We start from the raw sequence: 27,802 nt of genomic DNA, 5'->3' as shown, positions 1-27,802 counted from the left end.
ATTGCAAATGGTGAGATTTCCTTTTTGATGGCTTAGTAATATTCCATTATCTCTCTCACACACACACACCCCCCACCCACAACCCACATCATCTTTATCCATTTATCTCTTGGTGGACATCTGGGCTCTTTCCGTAGTTTGGCTGTTGTGGACATTGCTGTGTAAATATTGGGGTGCAGGTGCCTCTTCAGATCACCAAATTTAAGACTACTAGGTTTCTAAAATCATTTACACCAAAATAAATATTTTTAAGCTGAAAATAGTATGTACTTTATACATTTCAATTGGAAATCATGAATATCCAAGCATGTATTGTAAAGGAGAAATCATATTGCATGTTATGCTGTTTGCTGATATACCCATAAATACAGAATCACAACTTTCTAGGACTCCAGTCTTTGTATGAACTTTGGATCAAGCTCAGGATTGTGAAGAAGAACATGAGTGCAATGCGAGTAGTGCCTACATGTTGCTATCCACAAACTAAAGTATATATTGCATAGTGATTCCTAATACATTTTAGAAATTCTTTGCTTTCTTGACAGAGACTAAGATACTTCAGCTGGGCTTCTCATACCTTATAAATTAATGCATGAATTCATTATTGACATTACCATAACAGTATTGAATTAGGAAAACTTTTTTGATATGAGGGGTTAATTTTATTTTTGTTATCTATTAACTACTCAAAGTTGATTCTGTAAATATAAAATTGAGTTTTTCGGGTGGAGTTCAAGAGGACAATTTTTTTTTTTAAAATCTATAGCTCTTATCTCCTTTAATCTGATTACTTTGTGATGGCCTGAAACATGAATTACATGTCATAATTGATGAAAATGGAGAGATGTCACACTGCCTTTTGGATGCAATTGGAAGTAATCACATTATCCACAGACATTGTATATTGTAGGTGTGACATTAAATTGAAATGGGCATAAAACAGAGTTACACATCTTGTATAAATCTACAAGTACAATCATTATATTTCAGTGAAAATGCATTTCACTGATGCTTATCATGATGCCTTTTGAAAGCATTCACTTATTAATTTTTAGAACAACTTATAGAAGTGTTCTTTGAAAATTCTGGGCATCTGAACCATGTGAAAATAGGAAATACAATGCGTATTGAAGAAAAAGCCCTTCATGTTGGTATAGGCCACTGAGCTAAGTGCTTGAGTTTAGAGGTGAATGGTGATCTTCTCCCTCGGTTTTGCTGGAATAGTGGAAATAGCAATTTTAAAAATTAACTAAATTATAAGTCAGAACTGTAATTAGAAGTAAAATTAGAAGATAGTGGTAACAAAAAGCATGACATGCCAATGTCTGTTGAAAGTCCAAGAATCTTTCTTAGAGAAAATAGTGATTGCATTGGGTGTTGAAAAATGGGAAATGATCTTACAAGAAGAAATGGTATTGGAGTCTAGGCTCCAAAAGAGCTTAAGTGAAGGCAAAGAGGCGTGTGGCACCTTGAGCATGATTGTGCGCAGGTTCCTCCAGGCTAGCTGTGGTGTCTGCCCCACAGCTCCAGCATACTTTTTTTTTTTTAAGATTTTACTTATATATTTGACAGAGAAACAGTGAGAGAGGGAACACAAGCAGGGGGAGTGGGCGAGGGAAAGCAGGCTTTCTGCCTAGCAGGGAGCTCGATGCGGGGCTCGACCCCAGAACCCTGGTATCATGACCCAAGTAGAAGGCAGATGGTTCACGATTGAGCCTCCAGGCGCCCCTCCAGCGCACATTTTAGTACAGTCGTCTGTGGGAGGTGGCAGAGAACATTGCTGGAGAGGTTAAGGCGGGGATCAGCCTCGGGTTCGAAGGCTGCTGTACTGGCTTCAGATGAGAGATTGGGTCGAAAGAGGTACAGAGCATGATGGTTATTTTTCAGGAGGGCACCGGAATTGATAGTGTAAGCAAGTTTCATTTTGAATCTGTTGATTTGGAGGTATTTTTGGGGATGGCCGATTGGAAATTTAGATCCTGAATTCAGTGCCTAGAAGTTGTCGGGAGGGAGGAGTTGGCTGAGGAGACAGGAGTGAGCAGGCCATAGATAAGCTATTAAGGGCCATTGCAGGCAAGAAAAAGAATGGTGGAGATTCAAAAGGAATAAAAAGAATGTACCATTAACAGCCTGGATTAGTAGATACCAAGGAAAGTGAGCATTTTGTGTCTTCTGGTTTCTTCGTTTTCAAGATCCGCTTTTCCCTTTGTAAGTTGTATTTTGTCTTTGAACACCCAGCTCACTGTCCACTCTTCACTAACAGCTCCAGCGTCCGTTGGTTATCTTTGCCTGAATGAGTTATTTCATTAGGAGCTGAAGATGGTGATTTTTCTAAATCTCTTCATTATTCTGTTGGCTCTACGTGGCGTTCTTCTGAAAAGACGTGCTTCCCCTCATCCACTGGCACTGTTGGTTTCCCAGAAATACAGTTCCTAGTGAAAAGGCAGAATAGATTTTTAATGCCTTGTGTTCAGTTATTCCTTTTTCAAAGTAGAGCTGATGCAGTAATCACCTCTAATGGTGGAAAATGAATAGAGAAGCCAGGTTGTCAGCCACTGGGAGCAGCCCCAAGATCGTGGCATAAAAACTGTACTTGTGTGTCTCCGTGCTCCTAGTCCCTCCTCCATGGACATTGAAGATTCTGCCCTTAATACATTTATCTACCCTTTATGACTAATTTGAATTTCTTGGCAGTAAGTCAGCTCATTTTGCTTTGTTCTCAAGTTACCACGCAGCAGTTTTAAGGCAGAGCTCCTAGTATTTTGAGATACAGTGGGCTTTGGTTTCTTCTGTTGCTTTATTCTTTTCCTTTGTCTGTGTCCTTTGCTTATGGTTCCCATTTCCATGTTCCTGCAACCAAGGTCAGTCCCTAATTCCTGGGTATGGAGCAGCATCGTAATCTTCGTGGTTTCCTTGTGCTGGAGGTCATGTGCTCTGTTAACAGCTTTCTGAGCTGCGGTAATCGGACATGTGTAGAGGTTTCCTAGTAAAAATATTTGCTGCTGATGTTTAATTCTGTTGAGGTTTTAGTTTATTATCTAGGTATACTAAGAAGAAAACTTTTATTAAAGTTTCATACTGAAGTTTACACTGATAAATATTTATAGATCTAAAAATATTTTCTGTGCACCACAATAGTGGCATAGGTTCAGGACTATCGATCCATTTTGAAGCTTTTTTCTCTCTGATGGAATTCGTGAAGGAGCAGAAAACAGAATCTTGGTCTATTGCTATGGTCTATGCAATGCAAACCTATTACATGATACTTTTTTGTTTCTCTGTATATGCTGCTCAGATGGATTAAGAATTGAAGAATAAGAAGCAGTCATGTGTATAATGTATACAACCGGATTATCCTTAACAAAGTTATTAAGGAGAATGTTTTGGTCCTTCACTTAAGTGGGGAACTGATGGTAGCATTTTAAATTTGTCCTTGTAGAAAATATTTAGATTTACATGTTGAGCTAGAATGTTTGACTTCTCTGCCTTATCCTAGCCTTCTCATTTCTCTTCAGGACATTGAAATTAGGTTTTGCAGCCCAAAAGCCAAAGCAGATTGTTGTACGTTATTATTTCAAAGATACATCCAGTAACATTTGGTGGCTTTGGGATGTATTTTTTTTTTTTAAGATTTTATTTATTTATTTGACAGAGATCACAAGTAGGCAGAGAGGCAGGCAGAGAGAGGGGAAGAGAAACAGGTTCCCTACTGAGCAGAGAGCCCAATGCAGGGCTCAATCCCAGGACCCTGGGATCATGACCGGAGCTGAAGGCAGCAGCTTAACCCACTGAGCCACCTGGGCTCCCCGGGATGTATTTCTTTTTAAAAGGTTTTATTTATTTCTTTGAGAGGGATTGGAGAATGAGTAGAAGGAGAAGTAGATAGACGGAGTAGTAGACTCCCTTTAGAGCAGGGAGCCCAACACGGAGCTCGATCTCAGGACCCTGAGATCATGACATGAGCCAAAGGCAAACTTGCTTAAGCAACTGAGCCACCCAGGTGCCCGCTTTGGAACATACTAAATAAATATTTATCAACTAACTAGGTTTTTATTTAAAGACTTCACTTGCTATAAGCATGTTGGGGCAAGCAATTATGCATCTATTATGTACCCTGTATTGGGATAGATTGATTTTTTTCTTTATTTGATATTTGAATTAATGCTTCAACTAACCCATGAAGTAGCTAACAGAACAGTCTAAAGGATCTTAAGTCGCTTGCCCAAAATCACACAACTACAAAGTTGTAAATAAAGAGTAAGTTCCTTAATCTTTCTTATTTTAAACATTTTTGGTGAATTGTAGAAAATATCTCACAATATTATTATAAGACTAGAAAGAAGAGGAAAAGAGAACATCCCTTGATTGAGAGAGAACAACAGTCTTGTAGAGAAATACTTTTCTTTTTCTGGTGCATGTAACTGGCCTGCGGAGATTGGTTTGGGAGGGAGTGCAGGGAAAATGGTTTCGTCTCCTGTACGCATATGCGCGTGTCTGCCTTCCTGCTCCCGCCATTATATCCCCTTCCCCTAGACGGATGACTGCATTCATGAGGCCTAATCTGGGTGAAATGTCCTCAGTCAGCTATTTTGTATAGATTTGGGGAAAATATTTTAAGTCTGCAAAATCATTTTTCTGCTACTTTTGAAAGACCAAGTGCATCGTTCATTTGCAAGGTCTGTTTTTTGACAAGACGCCTTTTTGTTTCTTTTTGAATAGAAAGATGAAAACTACAGAAGCCTTCCACGGGATGCTAGTAACTGGTCTCACCAGTTTCAGAGAGACAATGCTCGCTCATCTCTGAGTGCCAGTCACCCAATGGTGGACAGGTGGCTGGAGAAGCAAGAACAGGTAACATAAATTAATCCTTCTACACGTGTCATTGGTGTAACTTCTAGCTCATACCCTGAAACATGTTTCTCTCCATCACTGTGATGATTAAAGGTCAATTATTCTAACAGACTTCAGGTAAGTACCAGGCTTTCTGTCAGTTTGTCTAATATGAGTACAGACAGTTTCTGCAGCGGTCCCAGATCAAAGGTTTCTCATAAGCAGTTATGAATATTTGCTGTAGATTCTGGAGCATCCTGCCTTAAGAGCTTGTTACATTGCCGAAGCACAGACATTTGGAAGTGAACAGTACAGTTTATGAGTAGACTTTCAAGACCACTTATAGGTTCTCTATTGATGGGGAACAAGTCAGAGGACCTGAAGAGGCAAATTATAATGTTCTATCTTACCTGACTTCACTCTGCAGGAGAAATCCATGCGATAGTGTTATTTCAGAATTTACCTGATTTTGTAGGGTTTGGGGACTTCCCCTTTCATAAATGTCGAGGAACTGTTAGAGGTTTGTTAAGTTTTTAGAGGTGCTTAGTTTACTCCACAGGGTTGGCCATTCATGAAACCAGAATCGTTTACCACTCAGTGTAAGTAACTGGTTTGTGTCCTGGGAAAAACAACTGTTTGCAAACTTGTTACATCACTGGTAGAGAAGCCTTCGCTGCATGAAGACTAAGGATTTATTCGGTAAGTTTTGATATATAAAAAACAAATTCTTCCAGTGGTGTTGTTTAAAGTCTGAATTGTTTATTGTTAGTCACAGTGTTTTCTTTGTAGTGGAAATTCTAGGATTTTCTTTGTAGTTTTAAACAGTTTTTGTATTAAAAACACACTTCTCTCCTTACTTTGTCACTTATTTGCTAAAAAAGCTCATTTAAAATGGAAGGCTAACAAGTGTACTCAAGAGAATGTTTTTGTTTTCTGTTCTGGTAATTTCTAAAATTATCAGCAAATCTATTGCCTGGATATTGGGATAGTTGTTTTTCAATTTAGATTCATGATGTCAGTGAAAAGAAATCCTAAATGTTTTACTTAATTCATCTTAGTTTGTATTTTATAGCATAAACCTCCAAAAACAATTTTGTGTGTCGGGGGTGTTAGAATATGAAACAATAAAAAAGGACAGTTTGCCTTTGATACCATGGATGGTATCACAAACATACTGATTTTTATCATATCATAAATGTTAGAATACATTATCATATCATAAATGTTAGAATACATTAGAAGCATTGTGTGATGGAAATAATTTTAAATAATTAAAAAACCATGGAGTCCTACCTAGGAAAAACATTTTCTAAAAATAATACAGATTTTAAACTCTTTGGTGGTATTATTACCATTTTGAAGTGAATATTTTGAAGAGTTAGTTTAGCAGGGGCCTGTAGTCGGACTGGCTGCATAGAACCTGCTCGTACAATAACTCTATCCAGTGATGGGATGCCTGCCAAGGGGTTAGTAGAATCATGTATGGTACCTAGGAAAACTGTGTATCTTAGTATATTTGTTAGAAAAAAAAAATTGGCTGCCACGAACAGAAATTCTAGATTGTGGAAGAAGATTCTAGATTGTTACCCATTTAACAAGATACCTGGAGAGAGGGACGATTGGCGGTGGTGGCCTCAGCCCAGCAGATCTCACTGAGGATCCAGACCCTTCCTTTGCTGGGAGCCCAACACAGGGCCTCCGTGGCTGTGTGCCCCCAAGTTGTCAGAGCCTTGGACATCACGGCTTGGCACAGAAGAAGAGGAATCATGCCTTTATCTTCTGCAGGGCTCATCTTGAAAGCAGATAAATGTTTCCTCACAAGCAGCCCCCCCCCCCCCCCAGAGGTGCCCTTCATACCGTGTTGTGTGACTTGCCTGCCACTTTGTCAAAGGGAGTTGTTGGTTTAGACTGGTTGAGCTTGATCTCCTAGAGCTAGGGGTGTGGGTGTGGTGGTTTGTCTTCCCTGGAACACAGCTGCTCATCACTGAACACAGTCAGGGTTCTGTTAAAACAAGGGGGGGGAAGTACGATTAGCTAACTCTGCTAAATATGATTATTGTTATTACAAGATTAGGAGGAAAAATTGGCAGTCCAGAGTTTCCAAAGTATGATATATTTAATTGTATCCTAAAAATACACTTTCTTTTTCCTAACTTTTGTGGCTGTAGATGTGCCTTTAAGGAGGTAGTATAGTTTTTCTTTGTAGTTTTGGTATAAAATAGTTTTTTTACACAAAAGGAATTGCATTGAGAAGCCACATACTTTTTTTTCCTTTTCAAAAGACTCAAGCTTGATTTGCTTCTGCTGAAGTTATTTGAAGCATTTATTCCATGATAAGCAGGTTTTTAAAGAATAAGTACTTCCTTGGTCTATGTAGCCTAATGTAAATGGCATTAGTTAATTGATTCCTGAGCCTGAAAACATCTTCCTTGGCTTAAGTTTAAAAAATGATGATCCATTCACTAAATTTGATGATTTCACATCAGCAGGATAATGAACCAAACTGAAATCTACTTAACTCAACAAGAACAGCAAAAACAACACAAAATCCGTATTAAAACTTTGCCTAAAAGTAGGCACAATTGTTTGGGCAGAAGAGGAGAAGAGGTTATGTTGGAGATCCTGTAAATCTGGTCCAGATACTCTCATTTAATTGTGCATTTATTCTTTTAACTGTTTCCCGTGAGTCATCTGACTATAAGGGCCTAATGGCTCTTCTGTGGCTTTTTTTTCCTTCTTAGTTTTTGCCATTAAAAATGTAACAACAGACGAGCATCACATAGATACAAATAATGTTTTATATGTAAAAAACAAAAAATCACCCCCTTGCCTTTACAGTTTGGGATCACTAGGGCAGAACTGTGTTCTGTGAGTTATGCCATCTGGATTGAAGAGGTCAACAGAGTTCTAGATTTTATATGCCTTCGGTGGCTTTGTTTTTGCTCTATTTCTTGCAAGATAGCTCATCTCATTATCTCTGCCTCTTGAAGGCAATTAATGACCACATCAGTCTTGCAGGTGGGAATAAACAGCAGGAATGAAAAGGACAAGAGAGTGTGTTAGAGCAAGCACTGAGCTTGTAGGAAGCTGAAGGTGGCTTGCGCTTCTTTGGCGGGTTGGTCCCCTATAAAGGGATAGTGACTCTTTCCCTCTCTTAGAATATTCACAAGGTACACACTCATATCATCAAAGGTAGGGGATATATTTCATTAGAACTTTGTACCAGGAAGCACTTGGGTTCAAGCTCAACATGATTTTCGAAATACAAGTCCTGCCATTCAGTGACTAATTCTTGCTCAGAATAGCCTGTAGCTGAATCCTACATCAGGGTCCTCTCAGAAGATAGAGGACTGTGTATCTTTCAAAGAGCATCCTTTTCTTGTGACTTCCTTTTTCTGAGCTCTCAGAGGAGGCACAAAGAATTCAGTAGAAAATGGTTTGTTGTATTGCCTTGAAAAAGTTTTCATGCTTCTGAAATTCTGACTCTGAGACCCAGGAAACAACAACAACAAAAAAATCAGCAAAAGGCTTGGTTTTGATGTGTGGCAATGCTTTAAGAAATCTGAATTCCTTTTAACCATCACCATTTCCCTGACTCTGTATAGACTATAATTTAATATTGGTAGATAATAGATCATAAGCTGACTTTGTTCTTATGTCCCTACAGTTTATTGCAACTAATAAATTCCACAAAAGGGGAGGCAGGAACTTTACAATATGTTATTGGAGGAATTTAAGGCCTGAAAGTAGAGGGACCTTCAGGGAAATTTAAGCTAATTGGGAGCCTGCCATTTTCACTACCTTGACTTGGTGAACAGGCCTGAAGCCAATTAACAGAAATAGCCAGGAGGTGCAAGGCACATTCCAGCCCCCACTTAAGTTCTTATAGGGGAATGACTGCCCTGACCTTTAGAGAAAAGTCCATGTTTTAGGGTTTTTTTTTCCATCAGGCAAGAACTTTGTCTAATTGGCAGATTATACTGGGAGAGGCACACTGTGAGGAAAACTACCTTAAATGCTTGGTGATGGCACAGTTCAAGTGTGACAGTGGATGTGCGCTGTCCTCACCTTTGTCCCCTGGCCTTCTGGTCCCCAGCGTTTGGTGTTGTCTCACAGCTGTGAGTTTAAGGAACAAGGACAGTGCCTTTTCTTCTTATTTTATGAAAAAAAAATATTTTTTTTTAAAGATTTTATTTATTTATTTGACAGGCAGAGAGGGAGAGCACAAGCAGGAAGAGTGGCAGGCAGAGGGAGGGAGAGAAGCAGGCTCCCTGCTGAGCAAGGAGCCTGATGGGGGACTCAATCCCAGGACCCTGGGATCATGACCTGAGCCAAAGGCAGATCCTTAATGACTGAGCCACCCGGGCATCCCTATTTTATGAACTTTTGTCACTGTCTGCAGTTATGATGTTTCTGCTTCAGATATTTTCATGTGGTGCGGAACGTTCCTGACTTTCTCTATTTATTCCTTCTGAGATGAAGATGGCTAATACAGGGATAATATCTGTTTTTACATTAGCCCGAGTCAGGTCCTAAATCTTAGAAGTGGGAAATATCTGAATGTTAAATAGAAGGCACATTTCTTCATATTTTAAAATTTTAATTAATTAATTAATTAATTAATTATTAAATTAGCTCACACTCAGTGTGGGTCTTGAACTCACAGCCCTGAGATCAAGAGTTTGTATGCTCTATGGACTGAGCCAGCTGGGTGCTTCTCAGTGGAAATCATATTGAAACAAAATGATGCTTGAGAATAAATTTCTTTCATTTGTCCTCTTCTTTAAAAAGACTTATGCAACTGGCTTATTCTGATACTTTTTAAACTTGTGAAAATATTTATGCTTTATAACTATTCACGTGATATACAATGAATACATTTCACATGTTATGGAAAAGATTAAGATTCTGTGACGGGATTTCATTTTTACTTTCGTTATAATTTGATTAAGTCCAAATCTTTGAAGATCTGGGGCAACAATAAATTTTTAAAAATTAGAGACTATTTTGGATGTGTTAAACATACTGTAGTGAAAAAACATTTTTTTTTTTAAAGATTTTATTTATTTATTTGACAGAGAGAAATCACAAGTAGATGGAGAGGCAGGCAGAGAGAGAGAGGAAAGAAGGCTCTCTGCTGAGCAGAGAGCCCGATGCGGGACTCGATCCCAGGACTCTGAGATCATGACCTGAGCTGAAGGCAGCAGCTTAACCCACTGAGCCACCCAGGCGCCCCTGAAAAAACATTTTTAAGCTTATCCAGATTTTATATAGAAATGGTTTAAAAAAGAATAAGTAAGCCAGGTGATAAGTAATTGTGGTATTTATTGGGTGTTGCCTGTTTTACCTTGTAGTGATAGGCCGATGGGGGTCCAGGATGATCAGGTCCTGTTTCCGCACCACTCATTGAGATCCGTTTTCTCCTCTGACCTGCCTGCCTCTGGGAGATCCTTTTCCTTTCCCAAGTATTTAAGAGCCTTTTCTAAGTGGAAAAACAAAACAAAACCCTTCTCATTTCACTGATACCTAGAACCATCCTGATGACGTAAGTAGTCAGTTTCTGAATAGGAAATGATCATACTTTTTAAATTACAAAGTTAGGAGATAGCTTCCTTAGCAATCTGTTTACAACAGCTGCAGACCAGTCAGTGAACTGACCATGGGGTCATCTTGTTAAGACATGGAAGGGCTATAGAAATTCTGATGTGGGCAGAGGCCAGGCCTCATGGCATCTGCCTCGTTAATGGGACATAAGGTTAGGTTCTGGGGCTGCCAAATGGTACCTGGGATGCGTGTGTTTGTTTATACTTTAATTCCTTAGCCCGTGAACACTGGGAAACTAAATGACTGCTAGGGTTATCTGGATAAAAATAATCAAAACCTTCTGCCTCCAAATCCTAAAATTCTACTGTTTTCTGTTAAAAGGAAGAGGATTTATTCATATTAGTTCCGAATTGGTAAACTTTTGCTGAACTTGGGCGGAAGCAAACATTATTGTGTTTTACCTCAGCAAGAGCCCGTATAGAAACTAAGAACATCAAGATTGTTTTAAAATTAAATTTAGTTTTCATTATAAAATGCTAGAGATTTTCTTTAAGCAGAAACCTTTTATAATCCCAATAACATTAAAAATAAAACCAAAACAACCTTTGAAAAGAATTTTCATGTCACCTGGATATATTAATGCCAGTAGATTTTGTTGTGCTCTAATAAGATGACTATTGTAATACACATCTTAAAATTATTTGTGTTTTCAAATACCACGCATGCATCCTGTATGTCTGTGCCGTGTTCTTTTCCACCAGCGCTACATGTTTTCTACTTTTATTATCGGAGAACTGTGGGCAGGAAGCATCAGGCAGAAGAAGGGGACTAGAGCATAGGGACCCTGCTAGAGCTTCATCTGAGGACACGGTAATTTCCTGAGGACCCTTGCCAGCCACTACAGGGCCACTTGGGAGGCTCTTCCGTTAGGGCAACAAGAAGCATTTTACTCTTCCATTTAGTGGCAAAAAGACACCATGAGCCTGCAGAGTGTGTGTGGGACTGGAAACCTGTCCTTCCCATGCGTGGGTCCTTTTGTCTGATCCATAACTCACCAGTTGTGTGGCCTTATCTAGGTATAAACTCTGCAGACGTCATTTGCACTGTGTACAAAATGGGGACAATAATACCCTTTCGGCAGATAGTGACGTGCGTGAGGATTAAGTGATCTAGAAGATGTGAAATGCGGATCCAGGTTCTGGTGTCTTAGAGACACTTGTCCATGATGGCTGCTTTCTCTGCTTTCTTTATTTTAGGTGAGGATAGACTTACTTGTAGACGCCTCCGCAGCTCCCTCTAGGAGGGAGGACCTCTTTTATTTTCTTACATGTTCTCTTCTCCTTGCATATCGGAGGTGCTATTTGGTATGCGGGGCTGGTTCGTTTTTTCTTCCCTGGTGTACTTCTAATGCCCTCATCATCCTTTCCGAATTGGATTCTTGCTTCTGTGGCATCTTATCAGAATTAGAATAAACTTTAATCTTTTTAAATCATCTCTGGTTCTTTTCTGAAGAACATAATCTGACACAAAAATGACATTAGTGTTAATCTCTGTGTCTGTGTCCATTTTTTATGTTCCCTTTTGTTTTTGGCAAGCCTGCGTGGCTTAAATGCGATTAAATCTTAAGAATAGCATTTAAGAATGCCAAGTGTCTTACAAGGGCTTCTGCTCAGCCACTGGCTAAGCATCTGGGTCCCTCTGTGATGTGAGCGGAGTCAAGGAGCCACCATTCGACTCACCGGCTTTTGGAGTGGGTTGTGCAGTTTAGGGGGTCCTCATCAATTCTCCTGGTCCTTTATGACTGGCCCTGTTTATTGCTTGTTTGGCCTATGGAGCTAAAAGCCCGCAAGCAGCAGGGAAGTGAGACAGAAATTCTACCCAGTGAAAAATCTTCTGTGGTATGTGGATTAACCTTCACGAGGAATCTGTTAGTAGCTGATGATTTTCTTGCCTGTGAATACAGCTGCAAGAATGAGACGTTTAGAGCATGCACTGTGGATAAAGATGCATTTTCATTTTTAGCTATGACCCTCAGGTGCCTTTTCATATTTTCATCGTAGGCAGTCTTAAAGATTTTTGTTGTGAGCTGTGCGATTAACTATGACAATGAAAAGAATGCACGCTTTATACTCTAACTCTCTTTATTCCCACCAATCTGTATGTCATTTGCTTTTGAAAATTTGTTATTTCTGTGTTCGGTGAACAGTGGAACTGCTACTCTTTAAAAAATACTGGTTAAGAAATTACATTAACATTTTCGGCTTAACGGTATGTTGTTTTCACTAGCCATATCCTGAAACCCGCCTATACAAATAGAATCACTCAAAAGCCATTTGTAATTTTGGAATGTTATGATTTAGGTACCTGTGTCTTTTTCTTTTTCTTTCTTTTTTTTTTTTTTTTTTAATTCAGTCCTCCACAGGCTTTTTCTGGTTACCTACAGCATGGATCTGACATGGTCCTGAAAAATGGGCTGTTTAAACTGCTAAGCCATTTTGCCCAATGGTTTTATGTTTTTCTCCCCCCCCACTGATGTCTGTGCCCCATAGTGTTTTCACTGGGTCTGTTGTAAATCTGTGATCCTTTTTTTCCCTCTGCCTGTGTGCCTGAAAAAAGGCTGTTGTGAGCTTTCTTTAATATCCAGTAAATTCTAAAGAAATTAAAAGTACTGAAAAGAAACATGTAGGTTCCATAACATACCGCTGGTGTTATGGAAGGGGAGTTAGGATAGGCTTTTGGGTTTCATTTCATGCTTTGTGTTATTTATACTCTTCAATAGTAAACGCATACAACTTTGGAAATATTTTTATTTTTGGTAAATCAGACTTCATAAGACTGTAAAACTGAGCACCTTTTTCTCTTTTTCTGCAAATATTATACTTTCCAAATTTTAAGATAAAGTTGCAATGTCGATAGCCATTGGAATCTAGGTAAACCCTTTGAGAGGCATAATGTCTCTTCCTATCTTGGGCAATCCCTTTAATTCTCTGAAGTAATCCATTAGCTGGTCCTCCTGTGATTTAACATCACAGCCCCCTGAGCAAAAGAAGCAGGATTAGTAGTATCCTTGTGTCCTCACCACCCTTTATAAACTTGGGAGAAGCTTCCCAGGCCTCTCAGAGGCTAACCACCATCACCTCTCCTCTGTCTGCCATCCCTTCTCAGTCTTAGGACTTTCCTCTTTTATTCAACTCCTGTTTCCCCAGTCCTGTGTGTGTGTCTCTCTGTACTAGATCTATGAGTTCACAACTCCCCCTCCCCACAAGGCTCTGCCTTCCTGTCACCTCTGCCTGGCTTGCTGCGCCTCCCAATTCACGGCTTTGGTTCTTTCTTACCTTTCATGTGTTGGTCACATCCTCTCCTTCAGGGGACCTTTCCTAGTCCTCATTTTTGAAAGAGGATGACATCCCTGTTGCCTTCATTATCACCTCCTCTCTCACCGTTCTTTTTTTTTTTTAAAGATTTTATTTATTTGACAGACGGAGATCACAAGGAGGCAGAGAGGCAGGCAGAGAGAGGAGGAAGCAAGGCTCCCTGTCGAGCAGTGAGCCTGATGCGGGGCTTGATTCCAGGACCCTGGGATCATGAGCTGAACCGAAGGCAGAGGCTTTAACCCACTGAGCCACCCAGGCGTCCCTCTCTCACCGTTCTTGATAATGTTCATGTCTGTCTCCAGGCACTGATATGGCATAGGCGTGTTTTGTTTACTTTTGCTTGGAGCTCTTAGTAAGCCTCAATGAATTTTTAGGTGAATAAGTGTTACAATAAATTGAAAGGAAAAAGTTCAAAATGTCCTCACTTTGCGGGTTTCCTGTATTATGGGTAGATTCCTTGTTTGGTGGACGAGATTTTATGATCTTGTGATATTCACTAATTATGAACTAAAAATTGCAGATTATAAATAAAGCAGAGAAAATCTGTTAAATATTAAGACACATACCTACAGAAACCTGAGAAACAGTCATACTTCTGAGTCACTGATGTTTGATTCATCACTGCTTGTCACTTAGCATCTGCTCATGGCAAAAAGACTGGAAAATTGTTTCAGACTAAAGGACCAAGGAAGGGGGAGAAAAATGAAAGTAAAGCAGTGTTCCCACTTCAGAGAGCTTGATGATACGAGGGAGAGCACAGGCTTCCTATGCCCGAGTTGATCTTTCTCTGAGAATGTCTTGTAATGGAACATGGATTTAAGTGTTAAAAGGTGAACACTATCAGTCTGTTACCAACAGGCTGTCTGTGTTGTGTCCTAATGATTTCTGCTGGACTACAGTTGAGCCCAGCAGCCCAGGGAAGCCACCTGAGTGTGTAAAGGCTTTGTAGAGGAGGTGACGGTGTCGAGGCCAAGAGCTGCTGTGACTTCAGTGAGCCTTAGTGAGACACAAGAAAGAATGGGCTTCCCAGAATGTTGTTGTGTTATGGGCTCCGCATAGCCATCAGTTCTGTTATAGTTCCAAAAATATGTAATTATCAGAAAATAGTAAGTTTGCTCATAACTGAAATGACAAATACAGTTTCCACTTAATTGGAAAAATAATACTTGAACAAACCATTTGATTATATTTAATAATTTATAGGCAGTTGAATGTAATATGGTTAGTATTCTCTTCTGAGTAGGTTTATTTCATTTGAGAGCTGGTTTTTTGCTGTTTTAGATTTTTTTTCTCCAGAGAGTTCTGAGGGTTCATTTTCATTAGAATGACTAAGAATTATACCATTACTCTGCGACCTCAAGCTGGTAAAATTTTATTTTCTTTTAGAGATGAATTTTCTTTTTTCAGGAAAAATGGAGTTTTGGTACTCATGTATTCAATATATAAAATATGAATATGATGAATTCTGATCTGCCATTAATTAGCATATTATGCCTAGTCTGTAGCTTTTTGATATTATTTTGTTCATTCAGTTCTCCGAGTAAAGCTTCTCTTCTTATAAAATGAATATTTGATAGAATTAGATATTTGATATGAAATTGAGTTTTAGAAATTATCTTCAAAGAGAGAAGAAATATCTTTTATTTCTGATGGAACTGTATAATAAGTTTTTTAGTTAAAGGAATTGATTCTGACAAGAAGATGACACCACACAAGCTTGTAGAGAATTTAAATTTTTTTGAGTTAAGGGTGAGAGGTTTCCCTGTTTATTCCTTCCTGTCCCCAGGGCCTGTTAGATATCTAAATGAGACGAGTGTTTAGAACCTTCTGTGTTATGTTGGATGACAGTTTAACTCATAGACTATATGGGGATGAAGTTGATAATGTGATTTTTTCTTTTTACTTTTTAGAAAATGTTATTGATTTTTGCAAATAGCATATACTCAGTTCCAAAATCAAATGTTTCACATGAATCTTGCAAAATGCTGCCTTCCACTTGCTAGCTCCCCTCCTCATATGTAACCACTGGTACTAGTTTCTTGAGAATCCTTTCAAATACTACCATTCTTTTATGAGAAAATGTAAAAATTTATCTTCTTTTCATGTACTTATGTAAATACTATCTACCATGTTCTGTGCATTTAATTAATTAATTAATTAATTTTGCTTAATAGGGCTTGGCAGACTTGCCATGGTAGAACATAAAAAATGTCTCCTTTTGAAAGAATTTAATAATTTTCCTTTGTTTAGATGGGCCATTGTCTGCTGATGATGAGCATTTGGATTGTTTACTGTCTTTCCTGTTATAAAATGAATAAACTCTGTACAGACGCCATTTTGCATTGAGTATTACTTGGATAGATACCTAAAGATGAAATAGTGCATTTGTAGATTTGTACAAGAATATTTGTAACTTGGATGTATATTTCCAAAGTAACCTCAGTAGATGTTGGGCCAAGTTATACTCCCACCAGTAAAGAGGGATTGTTGACAATTTAAATCCTCTTATTCTTTTCTCACTTATTAGGACCAGGCATCCATCCACTCAACCTTCCTTCCTTCCTTCCTTCCTTTCTCCCATTATTTTACCATTTAATGGTGTCCTGATTGATTAGAACTGTCTCTGTTTATGTTCACTTTGCAAAGCAACTGGTTTAGATGATTCTTGTTATTTCCAAACTTTTCTCCCTCTGGCGTTCAGAAAGTTGAGATGGTAAGGTGTTGGCCTCTGCAATTACAAGTGGAAGTACCAGACATAGCTATAAATGCAGTGATTTCCTAGTCACATTTTTTATCTGTAGTATCAATATGTAGATCAGAGTGGCTATGCACACAGTAAAATATCTTATTAATTATAGATACCAAATGTGAAATTTGTGAAATCACATTTAAGTGTTTAGAAAGGTGAATGTGTGCCCCTATTCCAAAGGCCTTTCACCATTTGTGACAGTTGGGTTTGGATACTTAGGTCAGTTTTTCTATCTTTTACACTTAAAGTTATGATTTATTAAATGCCATAGTTGACATAAATTAATAGAGAATCTAATTTTCTCCAAGAAAAGCCTTGTGTAAATATGAGAACGTGTTGCTCTGTGAATATGGTGGTTATTATTGAGACTATTTTCCCTAAAGAAAAGAGCCTGGGATCTTGTTGCTTGCATCATTGACCAGCCTGTGACATTTTGAGTATTAGTCCTCAGTTTTGCTATTTCTTTTCACTGTATCTCCTGTTGGGAGATTCTCTTTCTAAACGTCTCTCAGAAATTTACCCATTCCTCTCCACCCGCAGGCCCCTTCCCAAGTTCAGGCTGCCGTCCACGCTCTCCTGGGTCCCTGCAACAGCATCACAGCCATCCCCCGTCACCCCGTCACCCCTGTCTCCGCGGAGATCAGGGTGATGGGACAGGAAGAGCCGTGCTTAACACCATCCTCAGCATCGGTGAGGGATGAAGTGGTTAACAGCTTGCTGCTGGAAGTCAGAGTGACCTGGGTTGGAATTTCATAGCATGTGTCATGCTGAGAAAATTCCTGAAGTTTTTAAGCCTCAGATCAGATTTCATAACTTTGTAAGATGCATTTCAGAGGATCAGGAGGCATGGATGAGACAATTCATGTAAAACTTTTAAAACAGTACCTAACACACCGTAAACACTCCGTAAAGGCTAGTTTTGATGCCGAGATTTTGCTGGTGATGAGGTCTTCCTGGTGTTACTCTGCTGACCTGTGGAGCTGCTGCTCCCATCTGCTCCTTGGTTGGCCGGCTCCCCTCTGTGCGCATCACAGGCCCTGGGCGCGGGCTCGTTGGCTCTCCCCGTTCTCCTGCTAAGTCCTGTTCTGCACTCGCTGTGGGTGTCTCCCGGCTTGGGACACTTCTCCTGCCACCTTGCTTCCTGCAGCATTCCCTGGTCCACATGCCCGTCTGTGCCAAAACCGAAGTCAAGTGTGTGTAGTGCTTTCTTTTCCGTTTCCCTCTCGGCACTTTCACGTGTCGTTACAATCCTGTGTGTTCCTGTCTGTCTCTGTGAGAGTGTGGCCACTCTCTGTGGCTCGGGGCTTCCTTCTGGTCTTGCTCAGGAGGCATGAGTGCCCTGCAGGTGGCATTAGATCTTCATGGCGTTTGCATCCACATGCCCTACCCTTGTATTGAGTGTGTTCATAATTACAAGGAGCTATCTGCCTGTAATTTGTGTATCTAAAAGTGTACTTGTTCTAAAACATTTTTATAGCAAGCACTTGCGTGAAGAATATCTCGTTCCATAGATAGTATATCTTTCTTCACATACTGAATGTTTTACTTTTCATGAGTCTCTTCCAGATTAAGTTGGAGAAAGTTTGAGGGGAGGGCAAAGAATCTTAGATTATATCAGCAGAAATCTAGGCTTTTGGACTTACTCATATTTTAGGTCCCTGGAGGGACTAATTTGCCTGAGAACTTTGTATTTTAATCATAAACAGACCCGAATTCACTAATACTTTTATAAACCTTTGGCTGAGACTTTGGCATTAATGTTCTGAACTCTTAGAAGGAGAAACATACTTTTGTAGGTTGGCCAAGAAAAATAAGTCTCAATTCAAATAAAAATAATGTGTTTGTTATTTTAAAGAGATTTTTTTTCCATTGAGCTGTGTTTCAAACTTTTTTGCTAAGTTAGTTGTCTAATGTTGAACATGGCTTAAGCGGGGATTTGAGGTATTTTCTGTGCCTCAAGATAATGACTATTTGAATTTTAAAAATTTTACTTTTGACTAGAGAGTATGTTGTATTAGCATATACATTATTATTTAATTAATTTTGTTGTGGATTATAAAAAGATGAATCCTGGGTCTTATTTTCTTAAATATACTGGAAATCATAAAAATATATGAGGAATTTTTATTGATGGTTGAAAGTGTTTTCTTGAGGTACATGAGCAGTTTTCCTCCTGCTGTCCGTAAGTGGCTGAACTAGCACTTTGAATCTGTTGTATCCCTAGAAGACTTGCCTTTGGCTTCTCTGACATTCTGTTTCTAAGCTCACTGGTATTATTTACAGAAAAATGTCTGTCTTTTGCTCTGCCTGTGTGCATGCAGGTCATTTCTCTAGATGAGATTTTATGTGCTTTTCCTTGGTGTGATCATTTAGTTTCTGTTCCTGTCCCTCTAGCCTGTGCTTACCTATGAATACTGGCTGATTCCTTCTCTTCTGGATGTCTTTGAACTATCTTCATACTTTTTCCCAAGCAGAGGGGATGTGATCCCTAGTCCATAGGACAGGGGAGAGGAAACTCCTTATTCTAGAGCTGACTCTGCATCTAGCTCTGCCGTATTTCAGAGGCTCTGCACACCCCAGTGACCTGCATCCCCTGTGAAATTGCATGTTGCTCATTTCCAAAAAAGTTCCTCAACCTAGAGAATTCTGTAATTATCTATGACCTTCTCATTCCTTGTAATTTTGCCATGCATCTCCCACAATCCAAACTTATTTTGTTCTTCTCCTTCATGTTTTATCTGTTGCCAGGTATGCCATATTATACCTTTACTCTTGAATACATGCATATCTTTCTACTTTCGTAGCGCCTGTTCTCATCCCAGCCATATTCCTCTTGACCGGACTGATGTAATATGTATCTCCCTCTACCATCTGTTTCTTCTTTAGTGAATTCTGCGTGTTCCTATTTGCATTATCTTTCAAACCACCACTTACATTGCATCACCCTCCAGTTTAAAAGCACGACAAAACTCCCTCCTGCACTCTGATTTAAAATTAAACTCATTAGCTTGGTATGCTATGTACTCTGCAATCCAAAATCCAATTTAACTTTTTTAGGCCTCATCTCCTACCATGATCTCATGCCTATCTTGAACTCTGTTGGATTGTTCTTCCTTCCTTTCAAATAAATATTCCAATCCTTTTGGTCAGATGCCCCCCCCCACCACCTCTTGAATCAATATTGTGTCATTAATTAACTTAGTCTCTGATCATGTGTGCTTTGGGTGCTTGCTGTGAGACATCGCTGTGCTTGAAAATGGAAATGGTGGGACAGTTAGTCAAGTAGACCAAAATCGGATCCTAGTTCATCTTCTTAAATGGAAAATTGAATAAACCTCTTAATCTTCAGTTACTTGGAATAGCAGAACGTGGATTGAAATGGCCACTTATTGAAAAGTAATGTTCTAAAAGTATCTCTGGGGAAAAGGGAGTGTGGTAAAATTTTGAGGAAATCCAAATAATTTATTTCAGTTAATGATCTGTCCACAAAATACCAGTTTTTATCATGTGACTTGGATACAGTTTTCAGTACTTTCAAGTAAAAGATGTTCTGATGCTTCCTCTGTGGGCAAAACCCAGTGAGCATTGGTGTTGTGTGCCCATAATCACAAAGCTTAGAATTCATGCCCTCTTAGGCTGACCTCTGCGAGCGACTATTTCCGTATGTGGGCAACTGTGGGGAAATTCCCTCTTTCTTACGAGTATGATTGTTCAGAAGTTTTAATGACCATTCCATAGTGGTTTGCAGCTTATGCCCTGGACCCAGGAAAACTTAGATTTCTGTTGCCTTAGCTGTGTGACTTTGGTCATATGGATTTGATTCTTTCCTGTTTTAATTTTTTTATTTGTAAAAAAAAAATTAGGCAGTAGAACCTATCTGGTGCACTTCAGTAAAATAATGTAGCTCAGTATGCAGTAAATGTTATTTTAATGATGTAACATGCTAATCAAAACCTAATACAGAATTTATTGTTATTCTCTGCCACTCACCGTGTCCTAGTGATTGCTATAAATTTTTGGTAGTCATGTTCTGTCATTAGGAACTCAACTTGCTTCTCATCTTTAAATATAAGGCCTTGTTAGGTAGAATAATAAGAAAATTACATACAACAGTCTATTCCACTGTAAAAAATCTTAGATTATGCTTTTTGTATTTGAAACATTTTTGAACCTTATAATCAGTATTCTTTGTATTTTCTACATGTATTAGTGGTGATGCTTTTCATATAATTATATGTATGGTTAAAATCCCTTGACAATAAGAAAAAATGTAGCCAAGATATACATCAGCATGTTTTTCTGGTTGCAGTAGGACTGTAAACACTTTAAATAAGGTGTTTCTCAGTATTTTATGAAGAAGCACAAGATTATGTCTGTAGGTATAGCAGATTTTTATTTACTTATAAGTATTGATCTACTTGTAGCTATAATGCTTCTCATGTAGGTTGATCTTTTATTTAAATTCAAATAGGTGAAGTAAACATAACTACAGTCTCAATTCATGAATATATTCCAGTTACTTGAATTTATGGATATTTTATCCAGTGCTTATTCTGTATAAAAGTTTGGTCTCCCAGCTTCTGAGATTTGGCCATATATATATATATATATTTTTTCCCCCCCTCATTCAGACTAATAGTCTTTTTAGGTTCTACACTGTAACTCTTTTTGGCTCTAAAATATGAAGCCATTTTTTAATGACATTTTATATTTCAATATATATTTCAAATTTATTTAGAACTTTTACAAATTAAACTACATTTTTAAGCATTTTACTCTGATTATAGAAACGAAGACTATATCTTCTAAAAGAAAATTTCCATATATATCCTTTGATTTCTTAAAGATTTTATTTATTTATTTTACAGAGAGAGGTCACAAGTAGGCAGAGAGGCAGGCAGAGAGAGAGGAAGGGAAGCAGGCCCCCTGCTGAGCAAAGAGCCCGATGCAGGACTCGATCCCAGGACCCTGAGATCATGACCTGAGCCGAAGGCAGCAGCCCAACCCATTGAGCCACCCAGGTGCCCTATATCCTTTGATTTCTAAAGAAGTAATTTACTGTGTTCTTTTTCTTAACCACTTTTAGCCTGGGCTACTATTTTTAATTTCTTTGGTACAACATTTTGCACTGCTAACAAATTTTCATTGATTTTTCCATAGTTAACTGTGTGTGTGTGTGTGTGTGTGTGTGTGTTTGATGTAGAATAAACTAGTTTTTGTTCTTTCTAATCCCCCCTCCCCAACCGCCCACCGCCCACCCCATCTTTATGGTTTGAATCAGAGAGCCTCTGGCCCTGTATTCTTGCTTGGTCCTTTGTCCTGTTGGCTGGGCTCTAACCTTCCTACCTTATGACAGCCTCCCTTTTCCATCCCAAACAGTGAAGGACCACACCACTTCATCTTTATTTTGAATAATTTGTTTGTGCATTTCTGTCTTTCACTTCCAAACTAAACTGTTAGAAATAAAAGCAACTTATAGAATTTTAGGTATTTTTGACAATAAAACAATCACATGTATTTGTGAGTAGACAAGGAGAGTTGGTGACTTTGGGCTCTTTGCATTGTCCCTCATCTTACTAGGCCAATTCATAACAACAATCCTGTAAGTCACACTGACTTAAAAATTTCATAGTAACTGGGGTCAAGGAAGCTGGGAGAGGTTCTTTAATAAGTCTTCCTCTGTTGAAGGTTGGGGCAGCCATGGAGGTGGGCTAGGGGTGGTTTTATTGCCTAAAGCCATGTTTTTGACCGTTGCCCACCTTGCAGGATGCTGGTCTGCCTGTCCTTTTTCTCTCCTAGTTAGGTCTGGTTGATACAGTATATTCCAGCTCCTTCTCCAGCTCTCCCTCTTCCACATGCCAGTAGGGGGTGTTTGACTGTTTCTTCCTTCCTATGCCATACAACTGCCAACTCTTGCCCCACTGCCTCTTCCTAGCCTCTGTATGGCTTGGACCACTCTCATTTTCTTCCCCTTCATGGTGTGACTAGTCTTAGCTAGAACTTAATTACAGCCTCCTACATTCGTATTATTGTGAGTCAGGTACATTTGCAAAGAAGAGCATTCATTTGAGCAACATGAATATTTACCATTAAAATTTGGTTTCAAAACCAGCCTAATTCTACATTTGAAAATATAATACTAAATTTTCCCTTTTATTTTTGTTTAGTTAAATATCTCTGTAGTATTGAGTATAGACATCAGTACTGGTATGGACTAAAATAATTTACTCATAATCCACCCCTGCTGTCAGATAACTTACGATCTCGGAGGTCAAAGAGGACTAGAATCATCGTGCCTGTGATGAGGTCACAGAGGAGGGGTGAAAGGCGTTATGTGAACATTTCAGGTGGATGTGACATTTGGGCAGGTATTCAGGGACTCTGCTCCAAATCACTGGGACTGCTTTGGATAAATGGTATTCACTTTGGATATTGAAGGTGTATAGTGGGAACCTCGCAGAACAAAGTTACAGAAACATGAAAATCGAGGTGATTTTTGTTGGTGACTAATTGTGTTGAGGGTTTGGTGTTCCTCTGTAGACAGTTGGATAACAGAACTTGAGTCCAGGTTGTGAAAGTATCCAAATATGTAATCGGAGAAGACAGTATTGGTCATGAAGAAAAGGAGTTGATTTTGTTACACTGATTTAGAAAACAGTGTGAAGCCACTGATTTGGGAAGAGAGAGCCCCATTAGGACAATAAGAAAGAACATCCTAAACCCAGACTGTTGCAGTAGAGGAAGAAAGAATAAATCTGATAGAAACTAGGAGGTAGGGTCAGTTGGTCTTGGTAATAATCAAGATGTGGTTTCCTATGACTAAGACCTTAAAAGTGGCAAGTGATAATTTTTGGAGAATGAAGGGCCATGCACCAGATTTCTAGGAGGTTGAGGAATAAATAGGAGGTATAAAACATGGAATGCTAAGAGAAATGGGAAGGATGTGTTTTGTTTTGTTTTGTTCAGTTTTTAAATGATAGGAGGGGTTGTTGCCTAGTTTCCTGCTAATGGGAGGAAGCCATTGCTCCTTTGATAGGGCTGTTTGCTCAAAATTAGAGTTAAAGAGAACCTGGATTACCTTGCATTAATAAGCCAGATTTCATCATGTTTCATATTTGATTAGTTCCTTCTGGAGTCTTTCAAAGACCCTTCTGGTTTCTACTGACTAGGTTTTGTGTTACTGGAGTATATCTTGTGTCTCTTTCTTCCAACAGATATGCTGTAAATATATTAAATAGCATTGGGCACGATTCTTTTCCCAAGGATTCTGATTATTAAAATCCCTGTTCTTGTTAAGAACTTTTGTGACATGACTCATGACTTTATTTTTTTTTTTTTTTTTTTTTTTTTTATTTTTTATAAACATATATTTTTTATATACATATATTTTTATCCCCAGGTCTGTGAATCACCAGGTTTACACACTTCACAGCACTCACCAAATCACATACCCTCCCCAATGTCCATAATCCCACCCCCTTCTCCCCAACCCCCTCCCCCCGGCAACCCTCAGTTTGTTTTGTGAGATTAAGAGTCACTTATGGTTTGTCTCCCTCCCAATCCCATCTTGTTTCATTTATTCTTCTACCCACTTAAGCCTCCATGTTGCATCACCACTTCCTCATATCAGGGAGATCATTATTTTTACCTTGCACATGGATTGCTTGATGTAATGGGATGATAGAACTATTTATCAACAAATTTTCACTTTTCTCATCTGTTATTGTTTTTACTATTATGTAACACATTAATGTGTAAAGCATTAGATCTTATGGTATATAACATTTGAAAATATAGAAATATATGAGCTTTAAAATAAAGGAGAATTTAAAAATTAATCTTCAGTCTGTGTTGAGCTACTTTTTGCTAGACTAATACTGCTTAAGGACTTCCTGTAAATAAGAAGATAAAAATTGGACCAGTTATGTAGTTACTTTTCAATTTCCTTTGTGATTATAAATTTACCAGGTCATTAATATTTGCCCTATAATGATTCTGTGAATTAAAAAAAAAATCCTTGTGATTTTTAAGGTGATATGGAAAACCTTAGTAATTCTTACATAGTTTAACTTCTTAATACTTAAGTTCTCATAGAAACAATTTTAATAATAAAAACATGGGTTGGCTTTTTTTTTTTTAAACCCTGAGAGAGAGAGAGAGAGAGAGAGAGAGAGTATGTTATGATAGGATAATTTTTTGTTAAGAGCAATTACAAGATCTTCAGTATCTTGATTTTTACTCTGTTTAATTTTTTTTTAAGTAGGAGCTTGTTTATTCTATTTATTTTTATTGAGATATAATTGACATATAATTTTAGGAAGTACAAAGTATTAATATGATGCATTTATATTTCTCAGTGTGATCACCACCATGGTGTTAATTATAATAACTCTTCCATGTCACATAATTCATTTCTTTTTTGTGGTGGGAACAATTCAGTCTAATTTCTCAGGAACTTGGAAGTTGGAATACAGTGCTGTTGACTCTGATCCCTGTGCTGTGCGTTAGATCCCTAGTGCTGAGCCCTTCATATGCATTGTCCTTATGCAGAACCTATGAGACAGAGTTTCACATTATTATCCCCATTTTCTAGATGAGACACTTGGGTCTTAAAAGTCCTATAACTTGCTAAGGGTTATAAAACAAGTACAACAATTTGCATACAAATGTAGGTTTCTCTGGCTCTAAAACCCATGCCATTGTCTAGTGTACCGTAACTGCATAGGCAGCGACAGATTCTCTAGGAACTGACACTCCCAGGGTTGGGAGAAGGTGGGGTGTGTCCCTGGAGTGTTTTGGGAAGTCTGTGAGGTGTGTTCCTTGAATGCCTGTGCTCTGTTAGGGTCTTTGCTCTGGTCCTCTGCCTAGAATGATCTTTCCCCAGACACTCCATCCTTAACTGTCCGTCCTGTGGATCGTTGCTGGATTCTGCTCCCCTCAGTAAGCTGTCTCCTCACCTGCGTGTACAGCTCTGACTTTAACTGCTGCCTCTGCATTTCCCACCTTCTCCGTTCCCAGCTCCCCTTACTCTACTCCGTCTTTAATAACACTCTCTCACATTCATATAAGTTACTTATTACATTTTTTGTAATTTTTAATCACATTTTTTTGTCCTGCCTATTAAAATAAAAATTCCAGGAAGAAAGAAATCCTGTCTGTTTTATTCACTCATGTCTCAAATGCCTAGGACAGTGCCTGGCACATCATAGGCATTCAGTTGTTGAGTTGATAAGTGGTTAGATGGAGGAGAACTCCCCGAATTCGTAAGGAAAATACCTTGTTTGATGAGCTTATTCCTGGGGAAAGGGTTCATTGCTTTTATCAAGTTCTCAGTTTATCAGACTGCACCCAACGTCTACCCCAATGAGTTAGTGATTCATATGCTCGTAACCACCATGGAAATGAAAACAGTAATTTGAGAAAGATAATCTGTAATTCCCATATTCATTGTAGCATTATTTACTGTAGCCAAGATGTGGAAGCAGCCTAAGTATCCATCACCGGGTGATGGATGAACAAGATGTGGGTGTATGTGTGTGTGCACAATGGAATATTGTTCAGCCATAAAAAATAAGGACATTTTTCTATTTGCGGCAACATGGATGGACCTTGAGGGCATTATGTAAGTGAAACAAGTCCAGCCCAGAAAGGCAAATGTCATATGGTCACACCTATATGAGAAATCAAAAAGAAAAGCAAAAACCAGACTGCTAGATCCAAAGAACAGAGTAGTGGTCCAAGGGAGCGGGACTGGGGGTTGGGCAAAATGGGTGAAGGTGGTCAAAAGTTACATGTTTCCAGTTATAAAATAAATAAACCTGGGGATGCAGTGTATGGCATCATGAGTATAGTTAATAATACTATATCGTGTATTTGAAAGTTGGTAAAAGTAGTTCTTAAAAGTTCTCAGAAGAAAAAAATAATCTGTAACTATGTATTATGATGGAGCTTAACTAGACTTACTGTGCTGATCATTGCACAATATATATAAATACTGAATTATTCTCTTGTGCTCCTGAAACTAATACAGTGCTTTCTGCTCTGTCTCATCTGGGAAAAAAAGAAAAACAATGGACACCAGGTTTTCAGCTGTATATGAGTCATACAAATCAGTAATATAGAGAACTAGTATGTACTAGTTCAGTTTAAACTTTACCTTGGGATCACTTTGAAAAGATCAATTGTGTTTTGTATTTTAAAATTATAGATTGAAGAGTAACAAAATTTGTTTCCAAAGATAACCTTGTTCTAACACTGTGTATATCTTTGAGCGTCACCATTTGAGCCAGCAGGCCTATTGGTGGGAGTTAATACCACATGAAATGCTGTAAGTACACATTTTAAATGACCAGTTGTCATCTAATGTCTTCTTTCTGTGAATGTGCACATGGGATGTGTCTTGATTCAATTCCACAAGAACTATTGTACATGTAATATGTTATGAATGCTGGTAGGTACGGACCATCTCCTGGACAAAGAGAAGAGTCAAGTTCTAAGTCATGTAAATGGCCGTGATGCTATATAACAGCTAACAGGACTATATGCAGATGTGTCCTAGAGCTCAGGTCCACTGAGTCCTGGGCTCATGACCACCAGCCATTGGGTCATCTGCTTCATTCTCTTGACAGTCACATACTCTTGTTTTGCCCATCAGTCTTGCACATGTGACCTGGTTTGTTAAAACTTTGCTGTTGATCAGAGTACATCATTTAATAAAATGGGTAGGAATAAAAATTCCTCTTCACTTTACTGTATTGGCTTAATTAAGCCTTTTTATTAAAATTTTTTTTCATTTTCAAAGAAAATGTAAAAGTCTTCTTATGAATAGATGCTCGCCTTCACTAGGGATCATGGGAATGCAAATTAAGATACTGATTTTTTTTTTGGCTATCGTTTAGCAAATATTAAAAATATTTGTCATATCAGGACGCCTGAATGGTGACCTTGGTTATGCATCTGACTCTTGGTTTTGGCTCAGGTGGTGATCTCCGGGTGATGAGACAGTGCCTGTTGTCTGGCTTTGCGCACAGCACAGCACAGTATCTGCTTCTCCTTCTCCCTCTTCCCTGTCCACTGTGTGTGCTCTCTCTTTCTCTCTCTCTCAAAAAAATGAATACATCTTAAAAAAAATATTTTTCATGTCAGGTATTTGCAATGATGTGACCCTGTAGCTGCACTCATGTACTACAGATTGAAATGTAATTGACAAAGCCTTTCTGAAAGTGGATTTGGCAATATCTGCCTTTGATTTCAAAATTTTGCTAATGGGAATATTACCCACAGCAATGTTTGCACATGGATAAGT

The 27,802-nt window shown here is 38.6% G+C and overlaps 1 protein-coding gene across 19 annotated transcripts in view; it reads left to right on the top strand.

Moving 5' to 3' along the window:
• PARD3 (par-3 family cell polarity regulator) overlaps positions 1 to 27,802 on the top strand; it is a 663,820-nt gene that overhangs the window by 321,336 nt on the left and 314,682 nt on the right. For all 19 annotated transcript variants that reach the window (XM_059184236.1, XM_059184243.1, XM_059184241.1 and 16 more), the window contains exon 5: positions 4,720 to 4,851. In XM_059184236.1, the coding sequence (XP_059040219.1) occupies positions 4,720 to 4,851 (132 nt within the window). The remainder of the gene's footprint in view (positions 1 to 4,719; positions 4,852 to 27,802) is intronic.

Source organism: Mustela lutreola, chromosome 8 (genome assembly GCF_030435805.1).
Source record: "Mustela lutreola isolate mMusLut2 chromosome 8, mMusLut2.pri, whole genome shotgun sequence".
Taxonomy (NCBI): Eukaryota; Metazoa; Chordata; class Mammalia; order Carnivora; family Mustelidae; genus Mustela; species Mustela lutreola.
This window is presented reverse-complemented; position numbering and strand designations above follow the sequence as displayed.